Source organism: Bos javanicus, chromosome 18 (genome assembly GCF_032452875.1).
Source record: "Bos javanicus breed banteng chromosome 18, ARS-OSU_banteng_1.0, whole genome shotgun sequence".
NCBI lineage: Eukaryota > Metazoa > Chordata > Mammalia > Artiodactyla > Bovidae > Bos > Bos javanicus.
The window spans coordinates 64447670-64467507 of record NC_083885.1 but is presented as its reverse complement, the minus strand read 5'-3'; the positions used below and the strand labels follow the sequence as shown (position 1 = coordinate 64467507).

Below are 19838 nucleotides of genomic sequence, written 5' to 3'. Positions count from 1 at the left end.
TGAAGGAGGGGAGCCTGGCATGCTGCTGTCCATGGGGTCACAAAGAGTCAGACACAACTGAGCGACTGAACAGCAACAACAAGAACCACAGGTTGGTGAAGGGTTTAGAGTCCAAAGAATGCAGGATGACCCAAGGGACCTGACTTTATATGCTGAGTGGCAAAGGACCCAAGGAGTTGAGTCCTGATAGTTTCCACACAGAAAGCAATGGTAAGGTTGAGAGTGTTGAGGTGAGAAGAAAAGGGGGAGGACTTGGAAGGAGTACGTAGAGTTCAGGGGCCCCTCCAGACTTCTGCCAATTGAGATGTGGCAGCCTGCGCTTCCTTTGCTCCTGATAGAGTCGATTTCTGTTTCTTACAATCAAAGACTTCTAACTCACAAACACACTCACACACCCCTGTGCTGTGCCAGGTTCTGCTAGACACTGAGAACACAGGGAAAAATTAGACACAGACCAGTTCCCAGAAAACTGCCGGCCTGTAGGGGCAGCTAGACAGTAAGAAGTCCCCTGCAGGTTACAGGGCACCCACTGGCATCCCAGGTGATGCAGTGGTAAGGGATCTGCCTGCATGCAGGAGACTCGGGTTCCATCCCTGGGTTGGGAAGATCCCCGGAGGAGGGCATGGCAACCCACTCCAGTCTTCTTCTTGCCTGCAGAATCCTACAGACAGAGGAGCCTAGCGGGCTACAGTCCATGGGGTCATGGAGAGTGGGACACAACTGAGGGACTAACACTTTCACTTCACTGTCAGGGAAGGTAAAGTTTTTATTTTTTCAGTTCAGTTCAGTCACTCAGTCGTGTCCGATTCTTTGCAACACCATTGCCTGCAGCACACCAGGCCTCCCTGTCCATCACCAACTCCCAGAGTTTACCCACACCCATGTCCGTTGAGTCGGTGATGCCATCCAACCACCTCATCCTGTCATCCCCTTCTCCTCTTGCCCTCAATCTTTCCCAGCATCAGGGTATTTTCAAATGAGTCAGCTCTTCGCATCAGGTGGCCAAAGTATTGGAGTTTCAGCTTCAACATCAGTCCTTCCAATGAATATTCAGGACTGATCTCCTTTAGGATGGACTGGTTGGATCTCCTTGCAGTCCAAGGAACTCTCAAGAGTCTTCTCCAGCACCATAGTTCAAAAGCATCAATTCTTCCACACTCAGCTTTCTTTATAGTCCAATTCTCACATCCATACAGTTCACTTCAGTTCAGTTGCTCAGTCATGTCCAACTCTTTGCGACCCCATGAATTGCAGCACGCCAGGCCTCCCTGTCCATCACCAACTCCCAGAGTTTACCCAAACCCATGTCTGTTGAGTCAGTGATGCCATCCAACCACCTCATCCTGTCATCCCCTTCTCCTCCTGCCCCCAATCCCTCCCAGCATCAGAGACTTTTCCAATGAGTCAACTCTTCACATGAAGTGGCCAAAGTACTGGAGTTTGAGCTTTAAGCATCATTCCTTCCAAAGGACACCCAAGACTGATCTCCTTTACAATGGACTGGTTGGATCTCCTTGCAGTCCAAGGGACTCTCAAGAGTCTTCTCCAACACCACAGTTCAAAAGCATCAATTCTTCAGGGCTCAGCCTTCTTCACAGTCCAACTCTCACATCCATACATGACTACTGGAAAAACCATAGCCTTGACTAGACAAACCTTTGTTGGCAAAGTAATGTCTCTGCTTTTGAATATGCTATCTAGGTTGGTCATAACTTTCCTTCCAAGGAGTAAGCGTCTTTTAATTTCATGGCTACAGTCACCATCTGCAGTGATTTTGGAGCCCCCCCAAAAAAAGTCTGACATGGTTTCCACTGTTTCCCCAGCTATTTGCCATGAAATGATGGGACCAGATGCCATGATCTTCGTTTTCTGAATGTTGAGCTTTAAGCCAACTTTTTCACTCTCCTCTTTCACTTTCATCAAGAGGCTTTTTAGTTCCTCTTCACTTTCTACCATAAGGGTGGTGTCATCTGCATATCTGAGGTTATTGATATTTCACCCAGCAATCTTGATTCCAGCTTGTGCTTCTTCCAGTCCAGCATTTCTCATGATGTACTCTGCATAGAAGTTAAATAAGCAGGGTGACAATATCCAGCCTTGATGTACTCCTTTTCCTATTTGGAACCAGTCTGTTGTTCCATGTCCAGTTCTAACTGTTGCTCCCTGACCTGCATACAGGTTTCTCAAGAGACAGGTCAGGTGGTCTGGTATTTCCATCTCTTTCAGAATTTTCCACAGTTTATTGTCATCCACACAGTCAAAGGCTTTGGCATAGTCAATAAAGCAGAAATAGATGTTTTTCTATAACTCTCTTGCTTTTTCCATGATCCAGCGGATGTTGGCAATTTGATCTCTGGTTCCTCTGCCTTTTCTAAAACCAGCTTGAACATCAGGAAGTTCACAGTTCACGTATTGCTGAAGCCTGGCTTGGAGAATTTTGAGCATTACTTTACTAGCGTGTGAGATGAGTGCAATTATGCGGTAGTTTGAGCATTCTTTGGCATTGCCTTTCTTTGGGATTGGAATGAAAACTGACCTTTTCCAGTCCTGTGGCCACTGCTGACTTTTCCAAATTTGCTGGCATATTGAATGCAGCACTTTCACAGCATCATCTTTCAGGATTTGGAATAGCTCAACTGGAATTCCATCACCTCCACTAGCTTTGTTTTTAATGATGCTTACTAAAGCCCACTTGACTTCACATTCCAGGATGTCTGGCTGTAGGTCAGTGATCACACCATCGTGATTATCTTGGTCGTGAAGATCATTTTTGTAAAGTTCTTCTGTGTATTCTTGCCACCACTTCTTAATATCTTCTGCTTCTGTCAGGTCCATACAATTTCTGTCCTTTATCGAACCCATCTTTGCATGAAATGTTCCCTTCATAACTCTAATTTTCTTGAAGAGATCTCTAGTCTTTCCCATTCTGTTGTTTTCCTCTATTTCTTTGCATTGCATTGATCACTGAGGAAGGCTTTCTTATCTCTCCTTGCTATTCTTCGGAACTCTGCATTCAGATACTTATATCTTTCCTTTTCTCCTTTGCTTTTCACTTCTCTTCTTTTCACAGCTATTTGTAAGGCCTCCCCAGACAGCCATTTTGCTTTTTTGCATTTCTTTTCCATGGGAATGGTCTTGATCCCTGTCTCCAGTACAATGTCACAAACCTCCATCCATAGTTCATCAGGCACTCTATCTATCAGATCTAGTCCCTTAAATCTATTTCTCACTTTTACTGTATAATCATAAGGGATTTGATTTAGATCATACCTGAATGGTCTAGTGGTTTTCCCCACTTTCTCAATTTCAGTCTGAATTTGCCAATAAGGAGTTCATGATCTGAGCCACAGTCTGCTCCCAGTCTTGTTTTTGCTGATTGTATAGAGCTTCTCCATCTTTGGCTGCAAAGAATATAATCAATCTGATTTCGGTGTTGACCATCTGGTGATGTCCATGTGTAGAGTCTTCTCTTGTGTTGTTGGAAGAGGGTGTTTGTTATGACCAGTGCATTCTCTTGGCAAAACTCTATTAGTCTTTGCCCTGCTTCATTCTGTATTCCAAGGCCAAATTTGCCTGTTACTCCAGGTGTTTCTTGACTTCCTACTTTTGCATTCCAGTCCCCTATAATGAAAAGGACATCTTTTTTGGGTGTTAGTTCTAAAAGCTCTTGTAGGTCTTCATAGAACCGTTCAACTTCAGCTTCTTCAGCTTTACTGGTTGGGGCATAGACTTGGATTACTGTGATATTGAATGGTTTGCCTTGGAAACGAACAGAGATCATTCTGTCGTTTTGAGATTGCATCCAAGTACTGCATTTTGGACTCTTTTGTTGACCATGATGGCTACTCCATTTCTTCTAAGGGATTCCTTCCCATAGTAGTAGATATAATGGTCATCTGAGTTAAATTCACCCATTCCAGTCCATTTTAATTTGCTGATTCCTAGAATGTCGACATTCATTCTTGCCATCTGCTGTTTGACCACCTCCAATTTGCCTTGATTCATGAACCTGACTGCCGGGGTCCAGCCCTGGCTGATCCAGGGTATTTGAAGGAGAGACGGCGTCGGCGGCCTATTTATTTAAATATTCATCAAAGATATAAAGAGTAATAGCATGAGGATAGCTCAGTAGGACAATTCAGTGAAGAAAAGAGGCTGAATAAAATTCCAAAGCAGGGAATTTACGTCACCTACAAAGGCCACAGGTGTCCTCCCGTTCTCCCAAAGGAGAGGAGACACTAAGGCCTCCCTGGTCAGATCTTAGAAGCCCAGGCAAAATTAGTAAGCTTGATGAGCTTCCCCGCCTCAGAGGAAAAATTCAGCCAGAAGGTGAAAGAAAGAATGACATGGGGAGACCAAGTTTCGGTGAACAAGGCCGGCACTTTATTTTCCAAAGTAGTTTTTATACCTTAAGTTATGCATAGAGGATAATGGGGGAAGAGGTAGAGTCATGCAGTAAGCCAGGCTTTCTTCCTGCAAACTTATCATATGCAAAAGTTTAGGTGATTTGCATCATCTTCTGGCCTGGAGGCCTGTTAACATTTTAAGACCCTTTCTTCAGAAAACTTATTTTTCTCTAAAGGTGATTAGTCAGGCGCCACCCTCCAAAAGCATTAAAGTTGCATTCCTATAGGGCAAAGGTGTGGTGGGCTGTAACAAGAAACAGAATTAACTCAAGGGTCCAAGGTTACAAACATTAAAGCTGCTACTTACACCAATTATATTAATCAATACACTGCCAAGGACACAGCAGGTAAGGGATATGGAGACTTAGCAGCAAACATTGGCCCAACGAGTGAAAAACCCTTCACCAATACAATTTCTAATCAATCTTTTAACTACTCAAAGGAATCTGTGTTTAGACAGTTTAGAACATCTCCTGCCTCTCACAGTTGGGAGGTTCTGAACAGTCACATGTGGCCGGAAAAACCTATTCAGGCAGGCTAGAGGACTTCCAAAGGAGTTTGTAGGTTGAAACACTGTCACACCCAGGAATTATTAACTGGAGCTGTAAGCTAACTCTTTTTCAGAGAGAGGTAGTGGGGGACAGCCCCCGTAAAGTCAGAGGTGTAGGTGAGAGCACAAAGCAGAAAGTAGGCAGATTCTGGTTTTGGGGGTAGATGCTCGAGAATTTCCAGGGGGACTCCTGAGGCTCGATCCCGCCTTTGTGTATGCCGGGCCTCCTTCCTCATGACCTTGGCCACGGGTGGAGCTCGCTCCCAGCACCTGACATTCCAGGTTCCTATGCAATATTGCTGTTTACAGCATCGGACCTTGCTTCTATCACCAGTCCCATCCACAACTGGGTATTGTTTTTGCTTTGGCGCCATCCCTTCATTCTTTCTGGAGTTATTTCTCCACTGATTTCCAGTAGCATACTGGGCACCTACTGACCTGGGGAGTTTCTCTTTCAGTATCCTATCATTTTGCCTTTTCATACTGTTCATGGGATTCTCAGGGCAAGAATACTGAAGTGGTTTGCCATTCCCTTCTCCAGTGGACCACATTCTGTCAGATCTCTCCACCATGACCCGCCCGTCTTGGGTTGCCCCATGGGCATGGCTTAGTTTCATTGAGTTAGACAAGGCTGTGGTCCTAGTGTGATTAGATTGACTAGTTTTCTGTGAGTATGGTTTCAGTGTCTGCCGTCTGATGCCCTCTTGCAACACCTACCGTCTTACTTGGGTTTCTCTTACCTTGGGCGTGGGGTATCTCTTCACAGCTGCTCCAGCAAAGTGCAGCCATTGCTCCTTACCTTGGATGAGGGGTATCTCCTCACCGCCGCCCCTCCTGACCTTTAACATGGGATAGCTCCTCTAGGCCCTCCTGTGCCCGTGCAGCCACCACTCCTTGGATGCTCCACCACATCCATGCATGACTACTGGAAAAACCATAGCCTTGATTAGATGGACCTTTGTTGAGCAAAGTAATATCTCTGCTTTTGAATATGCTGTCTAGATTGGTCATAACTTTCCTTCCAAGGATTAAGCGTCCTTTAATTTCATGACTGCAATCACCATCTGCAGTGATTTTGGAGCCCAAAAACATAAAGTCAGCCACTGTTTCCCCATCTATTTGCCATGAAGTGACAGGACCAGATGCCATGATCTTAGTTTTCTGAATGTTGAGCTTGAAGCCAACTTTGTCACTTTCCTCTTTCACTTTCGTCAAGAGGCTCTTTAGTTCCTCTTCACTTTCTGCCATATGGTTTCATAAGATTCAAACTTCTTATAAAAAGAAAATATTGGAAACTCCCTGGCAGTCCAGTGGTTAGGACTTGGCACGCTCATTGCCTTGGGCCTGGGTTCAATCCCTGGTCAGAGAGCTAAGATTTTATAAGCTGTGGGCACAGCCCCCGCCCCCCCCCCAAAAATTGCTTCGTAATTGCAAGAATTAAAAGTTTCCAGTGTTTTTTATACTTCTCCAACCTTTGTATACTGGTAGAAACTTCATACCAAGCCCTCAACTGTTAAAGCACCAGGCTATCTCCTAGGCCTTCCCAGGTGGTGCTAGTGGTAAAGAACCCACCTGCCAGTGCAGCAGATGTAAGAGACACGGGTGTGATCCCTGGGTCAGGAAGATCCCCTAGAGGAGGGAAACCCACTCCTGTATTGTCACCTGGAGAATCCCATGGACAGAGGAGCCTGGTGGGCTACAGTCCATGGGGTCTAAGAATCAGACGTGAGAGTCAGACATGACTTAGCGACTAAACCACTACCACCACCAATGTCACTGAACTGTATGCTTATAACCTGGCTCAAATGGTAAATGTTGTTAGGCATATTTTGCCAATTGAAATTCCATTAAGAAAAGAAAAGGGATGATTGGGGTCGGTGATCAAGGAGGCTAGTGGTAGCTTTCCCAAATAATTCAGCCTCAAAAGGTGACTCCGAGGACATCCCTGGTTCTCCAGTGGTTGAGAACCCACGCTTTCATTGCAGAGGGTGCCGGTTCAACCCCTAGTTGGGAAGCTAAGCTCCTGCATGCCGCATAGTGTGGCCAGACCAAAGCAAAGTGAACAGACCAAAAAGAGAAGACTCATATTTCTGCAGGAGGAAAGGAAACAGGGGAGAATATTCCAAGTAAATGGATCAGAATAAGCCAAGATAGCATTATGAAAGGAAACTAGGTGTTCCAGGCCTGGGGAGGCGTCCAAGACTGTGCAAAGAGGTGTATCTAGTTACGGGGACTTATGCAAGGTCATAGCTTGGGTACATATAATGTAAGCTAAAATATCATGCTGAGAAATTCTAAGTTCATACAGAAAACAAAGAGGAGAGTGCTTAAAAGAATCTTACATGTGACCTACTGTATGCCTGCCTTGCATACAAAGTGTCTCTTGACTTGTGCTGAGTGAAGGCAATCTTAGAAGTCTTTCTCAACCTTTAATTCAGTTACTACATTTTCTAAAAAATCTGCTATAGTGTTTTTTTAAGTGTTAGTCTCTCAATCATGTCTGACTCTTTGTGACACCAAAGACTGTAGCCCACCAGGCTCATCTGTCCATGGAATTCTCCAGACAAAAATACAGGAGTGGGTTGCCATTTCCTTCTCCAGGGGATCCCCCTGACCTGGGAATTGAACCTGGTTCTCCTGCATTGGCAGGCAGATTCTTTACCTTCTGAGCCACCAAGGAAGCCAGAAGTCTCCTATAAGTCCCCATAACTAGCCGAGTCTCCTTCCTCTCCACTTTGCCGACTTCTGGTCCTCATCTAATCCATGTCCACCTCTACTACAGACTTTCAACAGAAGTGAAATCTGTTAGTTTTCATGTTCCCAGCATACAGACCACGTTCTAGCACACAGTAGGCTATCAATGAATGCTTACTGATATGGCCTAAAGACAGATTGCAAATTAGGGGTGCTTTTGCCTACTTATCTCAAGTCCAATTGAAATTTAGAGGAAAAAAAAAACTTTCCCATCAGTTCTGTAATTCCATAGAGATCAGGGAAGGGAGGTGTCAGAGAGCCTCAGCTTTGGTTTAAGATGTTTTCCCTGCTGGTCGGCAGGGAGGACAAAGGCACCCTGGTGGTGTCCAGACACACGCAGTTTGGAGGATGCGGTGGGTTATGGTGTGCGGTGGGTCTGCTGGGAACTCCTGCTCAGGACCGAGGTCAGCTCCCCGCACGTTGGCATTATTTCAAGGAGATACCCTTGTCTTCCGATTGCTGAACCCTCTGGCCCCTTCCTGAAAATTCTTTCCCTGAGTGGATGCTCTGGCCATCTCATCACTGAGGCAGAGACATCAAGGAAGGAAGGAGACTTAACTGTATCCATTCTGATAGACTCATCTTACTCGAGATTTTCAGGTAAGGATACCGGGTATTTCATTTGCTGGGGAACAAAGTGAAGGAAATGTAGAGAAGGTAAAACAGGAAATGGTACATACAGACAACTACTCTACGTCAGGTGCTTTGCTGAGTGGCTCCCCTGAATTATCTCCATAAATTCTCTAAATAATCTGATGATATACTTATAAAGAAGAATAAAGAGGCTCTTGATGAGGGTGAAAGAGGAGAGTGAAAAAGCTGGCTTAAAACTCAACATTCAAAAAACTAAGATCATGGCATCTGGTCCCATCACTTCATTGCAAGGATATGAGGGAAAAGTGGAAACGGTGACAGACTGTTTTCTTGGGCTCCAGAAATCACTGCAGATGGTGACTGCAGCCGTGAAATTAAAATATGCTAGCTCCTTTGAAGGAAAGCTATGACCAACCTAGACAGCATATTAAAAAGCAGAAACATTACTTTGCCAACAAAGGTCTGTCTAGTCAAAGCAATGGTGTTTCCAGTGGTAACGTATGGACGTGAGAGTTGGACCATAAAGAAGGTTGTGTGTGTTAGTCATTCAGTCATGTCCAACTCTTTGTGACCCAACGGGCTGTAGCCCACCCGGCTTCCCTGTCCATGGGATTTTCCAGGCAAGAATCCTAGAGTGGGTATCCCTTTCCTCCTCCAGAGGAGTCTTCCTGACCCAGGGATTGAAACTGGGTTTCCTGCATTGCAGGTGGAGCTTTATCACCTGAACTACTGAGCACCAAAAAATTGATGCTTTTGAACTGTGGTGTTGGAGAAGTCCCTTGAGAGTCCCTTGGACTGCAAGGAGGTCAAACCAGTTTATCCTAAAGGAGATCAGTCCTGAATGTTCATTGGAAGGATTGATGCTGAAGCTGAATCTCAAGTACTTCGGCCACCTATGTGAAGAGCCAGCTCATTTGAAAAGACCCTGATGCTGGGAAAGATTGAAGGCAAAAGGAGAAAGTGGGTGACAGAGGATGAGATGGTTGGATGGCATCACCGACTCAATGGACATGAGTTTGAGCAGCTCTGGGAGATAGTGAATGACAGAGGAGCCTGGAGCGCTGCAGTCCATGAGGTTGCAAAGAGGCAGACATAACTTAGCAACTGAACAACAACAAACTTATAATAAATATGGTTCCTGTTTTATGAACGGAGAAACTGAAGTTCTGTAAGTAAAAATGCTTGATGTGATCCCAGTAAGTGTAGAGAATTTGGAGTTGGACCTCAGGTCCACGTGATTCTGAAGCCTGAAGTCTTTCTGTTGTACCAAGGTGTCACTCAGGCTTGCTGGAAAAGGAACAGCTGGGCGGGGAGCTGAGAACCAGGGCTGACGTTCCCACAAAGCTGAGTGACTTGGGTCCACGTCTGGTCACAGCTTTATGTCTCTGCTGGAGCTGTTCCTTCTCCCTGGGTTGCCCATCACTGTATCTGTTTTCTAACTTTCAGAACCCTTCAAGGCTCAGTTAAAATGTCAGAGGTTTCCCCAGCCCTTGCTTGTGCAAACAGATACCCGTTCATCAAATTTCTGCCCTCTCTTGCTGTGTGCATGGGTGCTTCCTCTGTGAGAATGGGTTACGTGACTAAGCCAGGACTGAAATCCAGTTTGGAGGTCAGAGCAAAGGACAACTTCATGGTTCAGGTTCAAGCACATGCGAGTCATTTCACACGGAGAAGCGGCAGAGTCTAGAGGAATGATCTCTGGCTTCAGGACTAGAGAGACCCAGGTACGACCCTGAGCAAGTCTCTTCACCTCTCCAAGCTTTAGTTCCCAATCTGCAAAACACAGCATGTAACACTTCACTCACAGAATGGTCGCAGCCTGTGTTGGTGAAGTAATGTATATCTATTGAGATTGTTAATTAATAATTATCAATTATTATTCATTATTATTATTTTAATTCATTTATTCACTCAATTATTATTCATTAGTAATAATTAATGAGAGATGATACCTATATTTGGATGGCATACTATTTATTTAGTTTTAATTTTTTTGGGGGGGCCACACTGTATGCAGGATTTTAGTTCCCTGACCAGGGGTCAAAGCCACACCCCCTTGCAGTGGAAGCATGCATGAAGCCATAACCACTGGACCACCAAGAAAGCCCCTGGCATACTATTTAATATTAACAGATAGCATCGGTTGTGTGCCCTGTGTCAGAAACCTGATACACGGCAACCCTATGAGTACTCTGTAAGTACTAAAATTATCCCCAACTTGCTAATGAGGTTTTACAAGAACCTGTAGCTTGTCTAAATCTCACGGCTAGTCAGTCATTGTCATTCAGTTGCTAAGTCGTGTCCAACTCTTTGCGACCCCATGGACACAGCTATTTGGTGGAAGATTGAATGTTCAGATCCAGGTCTATCTGACTTTATTTAATGATGCAGATATTAGATCATCTGAGATGAAGCTAATTAAATGTATCTTCTTTTTTTCCCTTGAAAGTCTATTGAGGGTAGGACAGGTTAGGTAACTCGCCCAAGTTTAGCCAATAAGGGATACTTAGCTAGAAAGCCGGGCTTCCTTGGTGGCTTAGTGGGAAAGAATCTGCCTGCAGTGCAGGAGACCTGGGTTCGAACCCTGGGTCGGGAAGATCCCCTGCAGAAGGAAAAGGGCAATCCACTCCAGTATTCTGGGAAATCCCATGGACAGAGGGGCCTGGCGGGTATAGTCCGTGGGATCACAAAGAGCTGGACCCTACTGAGTGACTAACACACGCACACACTCATAGCAGGGAGAAGTGCTATTAGACAGCCGCGTCTGTTTGTCTTCGTGCCCACTCTGTACTGGGCAGAGTATATGTCGACACTCCCGAGATGTTTCTGGGATGACATGAGCAGACAAGGCAGGAGTCCTGCCTCAAGGTGTGTATTCTTCCGCCCACACTGTGTCAGCTCCCTTCCATCAACAACCACCAGAACCCGAAGACACACCACCAGGGCCGAGATCAGGTGCGCTCGGCCAACACCCCATCCTGGGGTTCTACACCTCCCAGAAGATGCGGTGCCCTTAAACCCACCCTTGATCCATCACACGTTAAATAAACGTGTACTGCGTACCTGGAACGTACCGGGCAACGTGCTCTTTTGCCAGGCCTCCAGGGTAGAGTTCTGAGTGAGAGAGACCCAGCTCCTTCCCCCAGGCTTACAACCCAGTTGGAGACACACTGAATAACTGAACAAACACACAAGTAATTCAAAATGATAACAGTTGGTTTGTAATACATGGATAGAAAATAAAGGCACACGGTTTGATAGAGAATTTTTTAAGGAAGGCTTATCTGAAGACAAGACATTGAAAAATTATGCCAAAGATGTCTAGGATTCCCAGAAATGGGAAAAGCAGGAAGGGGGAGAAAGTGTTCCAGACAAAAGGGACTACATGTGGGAATTCTTTAAGGCTGGCGGGACCTTGCAACATTTGAGGAAATGGAAGCGTCCCTGTAGGGCTTTGATGGATGGAAGAAGAGGAACCATGACGTGAGTTAAAACTGATACAGCCACTGAGAAAACAGTATGGCGGTTCCTTAAAAAACTAAAAATAGAGCCACCATATGACCCAGCAATCCCACTCCTGGGCATATACCCAGAGAAAAACAATTCAAAATACATGTGCACCCCCCATTGTTCACTGTAGCAACAGGCGCTACATGGAAGCTACAAGTGTCTGTCCACAGAGGAATGGATAAGGAAGATGTGGTGCACGCACACAGATGGACTGGTACTCGGTCATAAAAAGGAATGAAAGAGGGTCATTTGTAGAGATGGGGCTGAACCTAGAGACTGTTACACAGGGTAAAGCAAGCGAGAAAGAGAACAAATATCGTATATTAACACAAGTACATGGAATACAGGGGAATGGGACAGATGATCTTATTTGCAAAGCAGAAGTAGAGACGGACATGGATAACAAATGTGGATACCAAAGGGGCGTGTGGAGTGGTGGGGTAGGAGGAGCTGGGAGACTAGGAATGACACATATCCACTATTGATACTGTGCGTAGAGATGAGTGACGAGAACCCACTGTATAGCGTGGGGAACTCCACTCAGTGCTCTGTGGAGACCTGACTGGGAAGCACGTCCAAGCGGCAGGGAGTGTCTGTACACGCATGGCTGATTCACTTTGTTGTACGGTAGAAAATAACACAGCACTGTAAGGCGAGTCTACTCCAATACAAAATTAATTTTGAAAAAGCCCTCTCCACCGCCCCCCCCCCCCAAAAGACCTGAAGCAACTGGCAAAGTTTGATGTGGAACATGAGGTTTATTCTAAGAATAACTGGGGAGAGATTAAAAGCTTTAACCAGAGGAGTGACCCTAGAGGACGGTGCTTTTCAAAGGCTCCATTAGCTACTTCTTGGAGCATTGTAGCAGCAAGAATGGAATCAGGGAGGCCAGAGAAGAGGGTGTCTCATTTACCCAAGCGCATGATGGCTTGCATCTGGGTGAGGCAAGGTGTACAGAGACAGCTTTGTGAACTACTTCGCAGTGTGTTTTGTGCTTAGATGGAGAGGTCCCTGGAGTCGGGCAACGTGACGAGGGTCCAGGAATTTGTCTTGCTGGGCTTCTCCATGAGCCCAGAAACAAGGGAAGTCCTGTTTGCCGTCTTCCTGACCCTCTACCTGCTGACCCTCCTGGAGAACGCCCTCATCATCTTCCTCGTCTGCAGCCACACCGAGCTCCACAAGCCCATGTACTTCTTCCTGGGCAACCTCAGCTGCCTGGAGATGTGCTACGTGTCAGTGACCATGCCCAGCCTGCTCGTGGGGCTGTGGATGGGACCCTACCACGTGCCCTTCCCAGCCTGCATGACCCAACTCTTCTTCTTCATCACCCTCATCTGCACAGAGTGCACCCTTCTGGCCTCCATGGCCTATGACCGCTACGTGGCCATCTGCCGCCCACTGCACTACCCGCTGCTCATGCGGCCCCAGGTCTGCCTGGGCTTGGCCGGGACTTCGTGGCTTGGTGGGCTGCTGGTCTCGGTGGCCAAGACAGCGTGCATCGCCAGCCTGTCCTACTGCGGCCCCAACGTCCTCAACCACTTCTTCTGTGACATCTCCCCGCTGCTCAACCTGTCCTGCACCCACGTGGCCCTGACCGAGCTGGTGGACTTCCTCTCAGCCATCATCATCCTCTGGGGCTCCCTCCTGGTGGCCATAGCCTCCTATGTGGCCATTGGCAGGGCCGTGCTCCACATGCCATCAGCAACTGCCCGGTGCAAGGCCTTCTCCACCTGCGCCTCCCACCTGGTGGTGATGGGCATCTTCTACTCGGCAGCCCTCTTCATCTACGCTCGCCCCAGCCGCATAGAGGCCATGGACCTCAACAAGGTGCTGTCGGTCGTCTACACGGTGGCCACGCCCATGTGCAATCCAGTCATCTACTGCCTGCGGAACAGGGAGGTCCAGGCAGCTTTCCGTAGAGCTCTGCGTGGGTCCTGAGGCTGACCAGCTAAGGCATGGTGGAGAACTCAAGTTGTCGATACTTGATATTTACACAGCATGCACTTCTTCCTTTGAAAATGTATGATTCAGTGGCTATTTATCACATTCACAATGTTGTGCAACCCATACCATTATCTGACTCCAGGACATTTTCATCACCACCAAGATGAACGGATAAAGATGTGGTACAGATGTGCAATGGAATATTACTCAGCCATGAAAAGGAATGAAATCAGGTCATTTGTCGTGATCTGGATGAACCGAGAGTCTGTCATACAGAGTGAAGTAAATCAGAAAAAGAAAAACAGATATTGTACCTTAATGCATACATATGGAATCTAGAAAAATGGTGCAGATGAGACTATTTCCAGAGGAGGAATAGAGATGCAGATGTAGAGGATGGACTTGTGGGCACAGAGGGGCAAAGGGGAGGGTGGGATGAATGGAGAGAGTAGCACTGACATATGAACAGCATCCTGAGTAAGACAGGTGGCTGGTGGGAAGGTGCTGTGTGGCACAGGGAGCTCAGCTCAGTGCTCTGGGATGACCTGGTGGAGTGGGGTGCGAGGTGAGAGGTTCAAGAGGGAGCAGATATATGTATACATATGGCTGATCCACGCTGCTGGACAGCAGAAACCAACACAGCTTTGTAAAGCGATTATATTCCAACGTTTTAAACAAGAAATCTGTACACACCAGAAGTCACTCCCAATCCCCTATTCCACCCCCCAGCCCTAAGAAATCATTCATCTTTCTCTCTAATGTGTCTCTAAAATGTCTAATGCCTGATTAGACATTTTGCGTAATTGAAATCAGATAATACGTGGACTTTTAATTGTGGCTTCTTTCATTTAGCATATTTTCAAGGTTTGTGCATATTGCAGCATGCTTCCGTACTTTATTCCTTTTTATGGTTTCATAATATTCCATTATATTTAGTTTGCTCATTCCTCAGTTGAAAGACACTTGCGTTGTTTTCACTTTTTAGCTGTTAGGGATGGTGCTGCTGTAAACATTTTTATACCACCCTTTCTGTGGAAACACATTTTCTTTTCTCTTGGGTATATGCCTAGGAGTGGAATTGCTGGGTTGTATACTAATGCTAGGGGCTTCCCAGCTGGTGCAAATGCTAAAGAACCTGCCTGCCAATGCAGGAAACATAAGAGATGTGGGTTCGATCCCTGGGGCAAGAAGATCTCCTAGAGAAGGAAATGGCAACCCACTCCAGTATTCTTGCCTGGGAAATCCCATGGACAGAGGAGCCTGGTGGGCTACAGTCTATAGGCTCACAAAGATTCGAACACAAATGAAGTGACTTAGCACGCAGCACACACGCTAATGCTATATTTAACTTTTTAAAGAACTGTCAAGCTCTTTCAAAGTGACCGATGTTCTACTTTCAGAATACATGTATGTCAGGGTAAGCAGGGCAATTATAAATGGCAATTTATAGATTAGATCATGCAAATGACCAATGAATCTAATAAATCTCCTTAATACTCAGCAAACATGCTAGTTATGATGTTTACCATCACTGTATCAGATCAGGAAAGATTCAAGAGACTGTTAAGACCTAAAGCTGAGCTGAGGTTGGGGTGTCCCTGGTGGCTCAGACGGTAAAGGATCTGCCTGCAGTGCAAGGGTTCGATCTCTGGGTTGGAAAAATCCCCTGGAGAAGGGAATGACAACCCAATACAGTATTCTAACTTGGAGAATTCCATGGGATTCCAGAGGAGCCTGGGAGCCATGGGGGATCACAGAGTCAGACACGACTGAGCAACTAACAGCTGAGCTGGCTTTGAGACGTGCTAATTCCCTCTCATAGACTGCTGGTGGAGGCATAAATTGCTGAAACCCTCTTGGAGAACAAACTGGTATTTGAATTTTGCCTTTGACACTTTGACGCTGAATCTCCACTTCTGCAGATTTCTCACAGGAAGATTAAAACACTGACCTATAAAAATACATGTATGAGAATGATTCTGGTAGCATTCCAGGTTAACATGCCAGGGATTAAGTGATTTGGTCTAGGACTGGCCACTCACATCATCCCACCCAGGCAGAAAGAGCCTGGAGGACAGAGGGCTGGAAATTTTGGCAAACAGAATCCAAGGCTATTCAAAATCTAGAGCATGAAGATAAAAACGGTAACAGCCATGTCAAAGTGCATGTGCATTCAAAAATTGATAAATATTAGCAAATTGCTTTCCAGAAACAAGGCCTCAATCTACATACCCACAGCTGTCTGGGAGGGTAACTTGCCCCCACGTCCAACCAACACTGCGTTTTCTCAGAGGATTTCCTTTTAAGGTGCTGTGAGCATATTAAAAAATGTTCCGCTACCAGCTTTCATTCCACTACATTGGGTTTCATTTCTTTAGTAGAGGTGAAGGTGGAACATTATTCCACAGTTTATTGGCCATTTCTGTTGCCTTTTGGGGGATGGACTATTGGGTAGTAGGCTGCAGTCCATGGGGTCGCTAAGAGTCAGACACAACTGAGCAACTTCACTTTCATGCACTAGAGAAGGAAATGGCAACCCACTCCAGTGTTCTTGCCTGGAGAATCCCAGGGACGGGGAGGCCTGGTGGGCTGCCGTCTATGGGGTTGCACAGGATCGGACATGACTGAAGCGACTTAGCAGCAGCAGCATTGGGTTATTTGTGCACAAACAGTCTAGAATGGGTGACAGTGTAGGTCAACTTTTCAAACATGTTTTCTTTAATGGCTGCACCAGGTCTTGGCTGCAGCATGTGGGATCTAGTTGCCTGACCAGGGTTTGAACCCACGCCGCCTACATCGGGAACATTGAGTCTTATCCACTGGAACACCAGAGAAGGCCCTGTAATGGGTCAGTTTCACCCATATCTTTCCCTTTCTTCTCCAGGATAAATTCCCAAAGTAGAATTAATGAATGCAAGGCCATGCAGACCCTCAAGACTTTTTGTTATTTATTAGTAAACTGCCCTTCTAAAACACACCGACATTAACTCTCACAAACCGCACAAGAACATGGTCAGTTCTCTTGAGGCTCTGTCAGCATGAATTTTTATTACTTAAAATAAAAATAAAAATATGCTAATATGATGAGTAGGTCATTCTACAGAAGTTCATTCTTGGAATTTCTGTTTTCTCTCATAATATGCTTATTTTTTTCAATTATAAAGGTAATCCTAGAAAATTGCAAAATATTCAAATGTATAAAATAGAAAATACAAGTCCTCTGAGGCCTCTCGCCTAAAAACACGGCTAATAACTGATATACACCTTTTCGGATCCCTTTCTAGATATCCTCTAAGACCCTGTGTGAGTATTCAGTTGTGTCTGACTCTTTTGCAACCCCATGGACTGTAGCCCACCAGGCTCCTCTGTCCATGGGATTTCCCAGGCAAGAAAACTGGAGTGGGTTTCCAGTTCTTCTGCAAGGGATCTTCCCAATCCAGGGATTGAACCCCCATCTCCTGTGCCTTCTGCATTGGTAGGCAGGTTCTTTACCACTGAGGCACTTGGAAAGCCCTTTTTCTAGGCATTATTGTTTTGTTCAGCTAAGTTGTATCTGACTCTGTGACCCCAGGGACTGCAGCACACCAGGCTTCCCTGTCCTTCACCATGTCCCAGAGTTTGCTCAAACTCATGTCCACTGAGTCAGTGATGCCGTTCAGCCATCTCACCCTCTGCCACCCCCTTCTCCTCCTGCCTTCACTCTTTCCCCACATCAGGGTCTTTTCCAGTGAGTCCACACTTCGAATCAGGTGGCCAAAGTATTGGAGCTTCAGCTTCAGCATCAGTCCTTTCAGTGAATATTCAGGACTGATTTCCTTTAGGATGGACTAGTTGGATCTCCTTGCAGTCCAAGTGACTCTCAAGAGTCTTCTCCAAAACCACATTTCAAAAGCATCAATTCTTTCACAGTCAGCCTTCTTTATGGTCCAACTTTCTAGGCAAAATATTAACTTAAATAACTACTACAATTAGTCTATTTATTATTATTGTTTTACAAATCTTTGACATATTTTTATATTGCTTCTTTCATGTTTAACTCAACAACATATCATCTCTCCATGACAGTATCTAGTTTAATCTCTTTAATGAATACATGTGATTTCACACTGTATATATAACATAATTGGCTTCCATGGTAGCTCAGCTGGTAAAGAATCTGCCTGCAATGCAGAAGACCCTGGTTCAATTCCTGGGTCAGGAAGATCCCCTGGAGAAGGGATAGGCTACCCACTCCAGTATTCATGGGCTTTCCTGGGGGCTCAAATGGTAAAGAATCCACCTGCAATGTGGGAGACCTGGATTCGATCCCTAGATTGGGAAGATCCCCTGGAGGCATGGCAACCTGCTCCAGTATTACTGTCTGAAGAAGTCCCATGGACAGACGAGCCTGGCAGGCTACAGTCCATGGGATCACAAAGAGTTGGACATGAATGAGCGACTAAACACGGCACAGCACAACATATAACGTAACATTTAAATAATTTCATGTTGGTGGGCATTTGCAGTATTTGCAAAAATTTTCAATAAAATAATGTTTATTCCAAATTTCACAATGTAACAATAAAAACTTGTACTTAAGTTTAAATATTACATTATCTTTTTTCAGTGAGCAAGGAGTAAATTTCCATTTCTTGGATTACTGGAGAGGACGCACATTTGGGGGGTAGGTTATCAGCCACCTACGTGTTTCCTTCAAGAATCTGCTTGTTCATGATGATTTTCATTTTGTTTTTCTCTCGAGTTTTCATATGTTTCTCCTTTATTTAAAGAATCCTTTGTATGCTATATTGCAAATACTTCCCTCTGGGTTTCTATTTGGCTTTGGAAGTTGCGTGTGTGTGTGTGTCTGTTTTGGCCATGAAAGTTTTAAAGTCAGGAGCGGGAGATGTCAGTTCTCACTGAGGAGCCCTTGTGGGGGTGGAGGGTTCTCCACAGGGCCGCGTGGACCTCCCTGTTCCTCAGGCAGTAGACCACCGGGCTGCAGGCAGGCGTGACCACCGTGTAGATGACTGACAGCAGCTTGTGGAGGTCAGTGGACTCGACGCGGCTGGGGCAGGAATACATGAAGAGGGCCACCGAGTAGAAGATGCCCACCACCACCAGGTGGGAGGCACAGGTGGAGAAGGCCTTGCGCCGGGCGGCAGCCGAAGGCATGCGGAGCACCGCCACCCCGATGGCCGAGTAGGAGGCCAGGGCGACCAGCAGCGTCCCACAGAAGATGACGATGGCCGAGAGGAAGTCCACCAGCTCGGTCAGGGCCACGTGGGTGCAGGACAGGTTGAGCAGCGGGGAGACGTCACAGAAGAAGTGGTTGAGGACGTTGGGGCCGCAGTAGGACAGGCTGGCGATGCACGCTGTCTTGGCCACCGAGACCAGCAGCCCACCAAGCCACGAAGTCCCGGCCAAGCCCAGGCAGACCTGGGGCCGCATGAGCAGCGGGTAGCGCAGTGGGTGGCAGATGGCCACGTAGCGGTCACAGGCCATGGAGGCCAGGAGGGTACACTTGGTGCTAATGAGGGAGATGAATAAAAAAAGCTGAATCAGGCAGGCTGTGAAGGGCACGTGATAGGGTCCCGTCCACAGCCCCGAGAGCAGGCTGGGCATGGTCACTGACACGTAGCACATCTCCAGGCAGCTCAGATTGCCCAGGAAGAAGTACATGGGCTTGTGGAGCTCGGTGTGGCTGCAGACGAGGAAGATGATGAGGGCGTTCTCCAGGAGGGTCAGCAGGTAGAGGGGCAGGAAGACGGCAAGCACCACGACCCTCACGCCTTGCCTGGCAGACAGACCCAGCAGGATAAACTCTTGCACTCCAGACATATTGCCCAAGTACAGAGCCCTCTCCATCTAAGTAAGGAAGAAACAGGCTTTTAGAGGCCATAATCCATCAGAAATAAATTGGCCAGCAAGGAAGAGCATATGCAGTTAGGGGCTGTTGAGACAAAGCTGCTTTGCTGTAGCCTGACCGTCGTCAGGAGCACAGCAAGGAGCAATTGGGAAATCACAAAACTGGAAACAGGAAGCTTAACACTGTGCTTGCTACATCTGTAATCATAGAGAAGACACTCATCCTGAATGAG

At 46.3% G+C, this 19838-nt stretch overlaps 2 protein-coding genes across 2 annotated transcripts; one reads left to right on the top strand and one right to left on the bottom strand.

Annotated features, from left to right (window-relative positions):
- The first annotated feature begins 12804 nt into the window (after nucleotides 1-12804).
- On the top strand, nucleotides 12805-13752 carry LOC133229505 (olfactory receptor 6Z7-like). The gene has a single exon (XM_061385870.1). It carries the CDS (start codon nucleotides 12814-12816, stop codon nucleotides 13750-13752), a length of 939 nt encoding a protein of 312 aa, XP_061241854.1. The 5' UTR covers nucleotides 12805-12813.
- A 4813-nt stretch (nucleotides 13753-18565) lies between these two features.
- LOC133229778 (olfactory receptor 6Z7-like) lies at nucleotides 18566-19605 on the bottom strand. Its single transcript, XM_061386523.1, has one exon. The coding sequence runs from the start codon at nucleotides 19603-19605 to the stop codon at nucleotides 18631-18633; it is 975 nt and encodes a 324-aa protein (XP_061242507.1). The 3' UTR covers nucleotides 18566-18630.
- Between the last annotated feature and the right edge of the window lie 233 nt (nucleotides 19606-19838).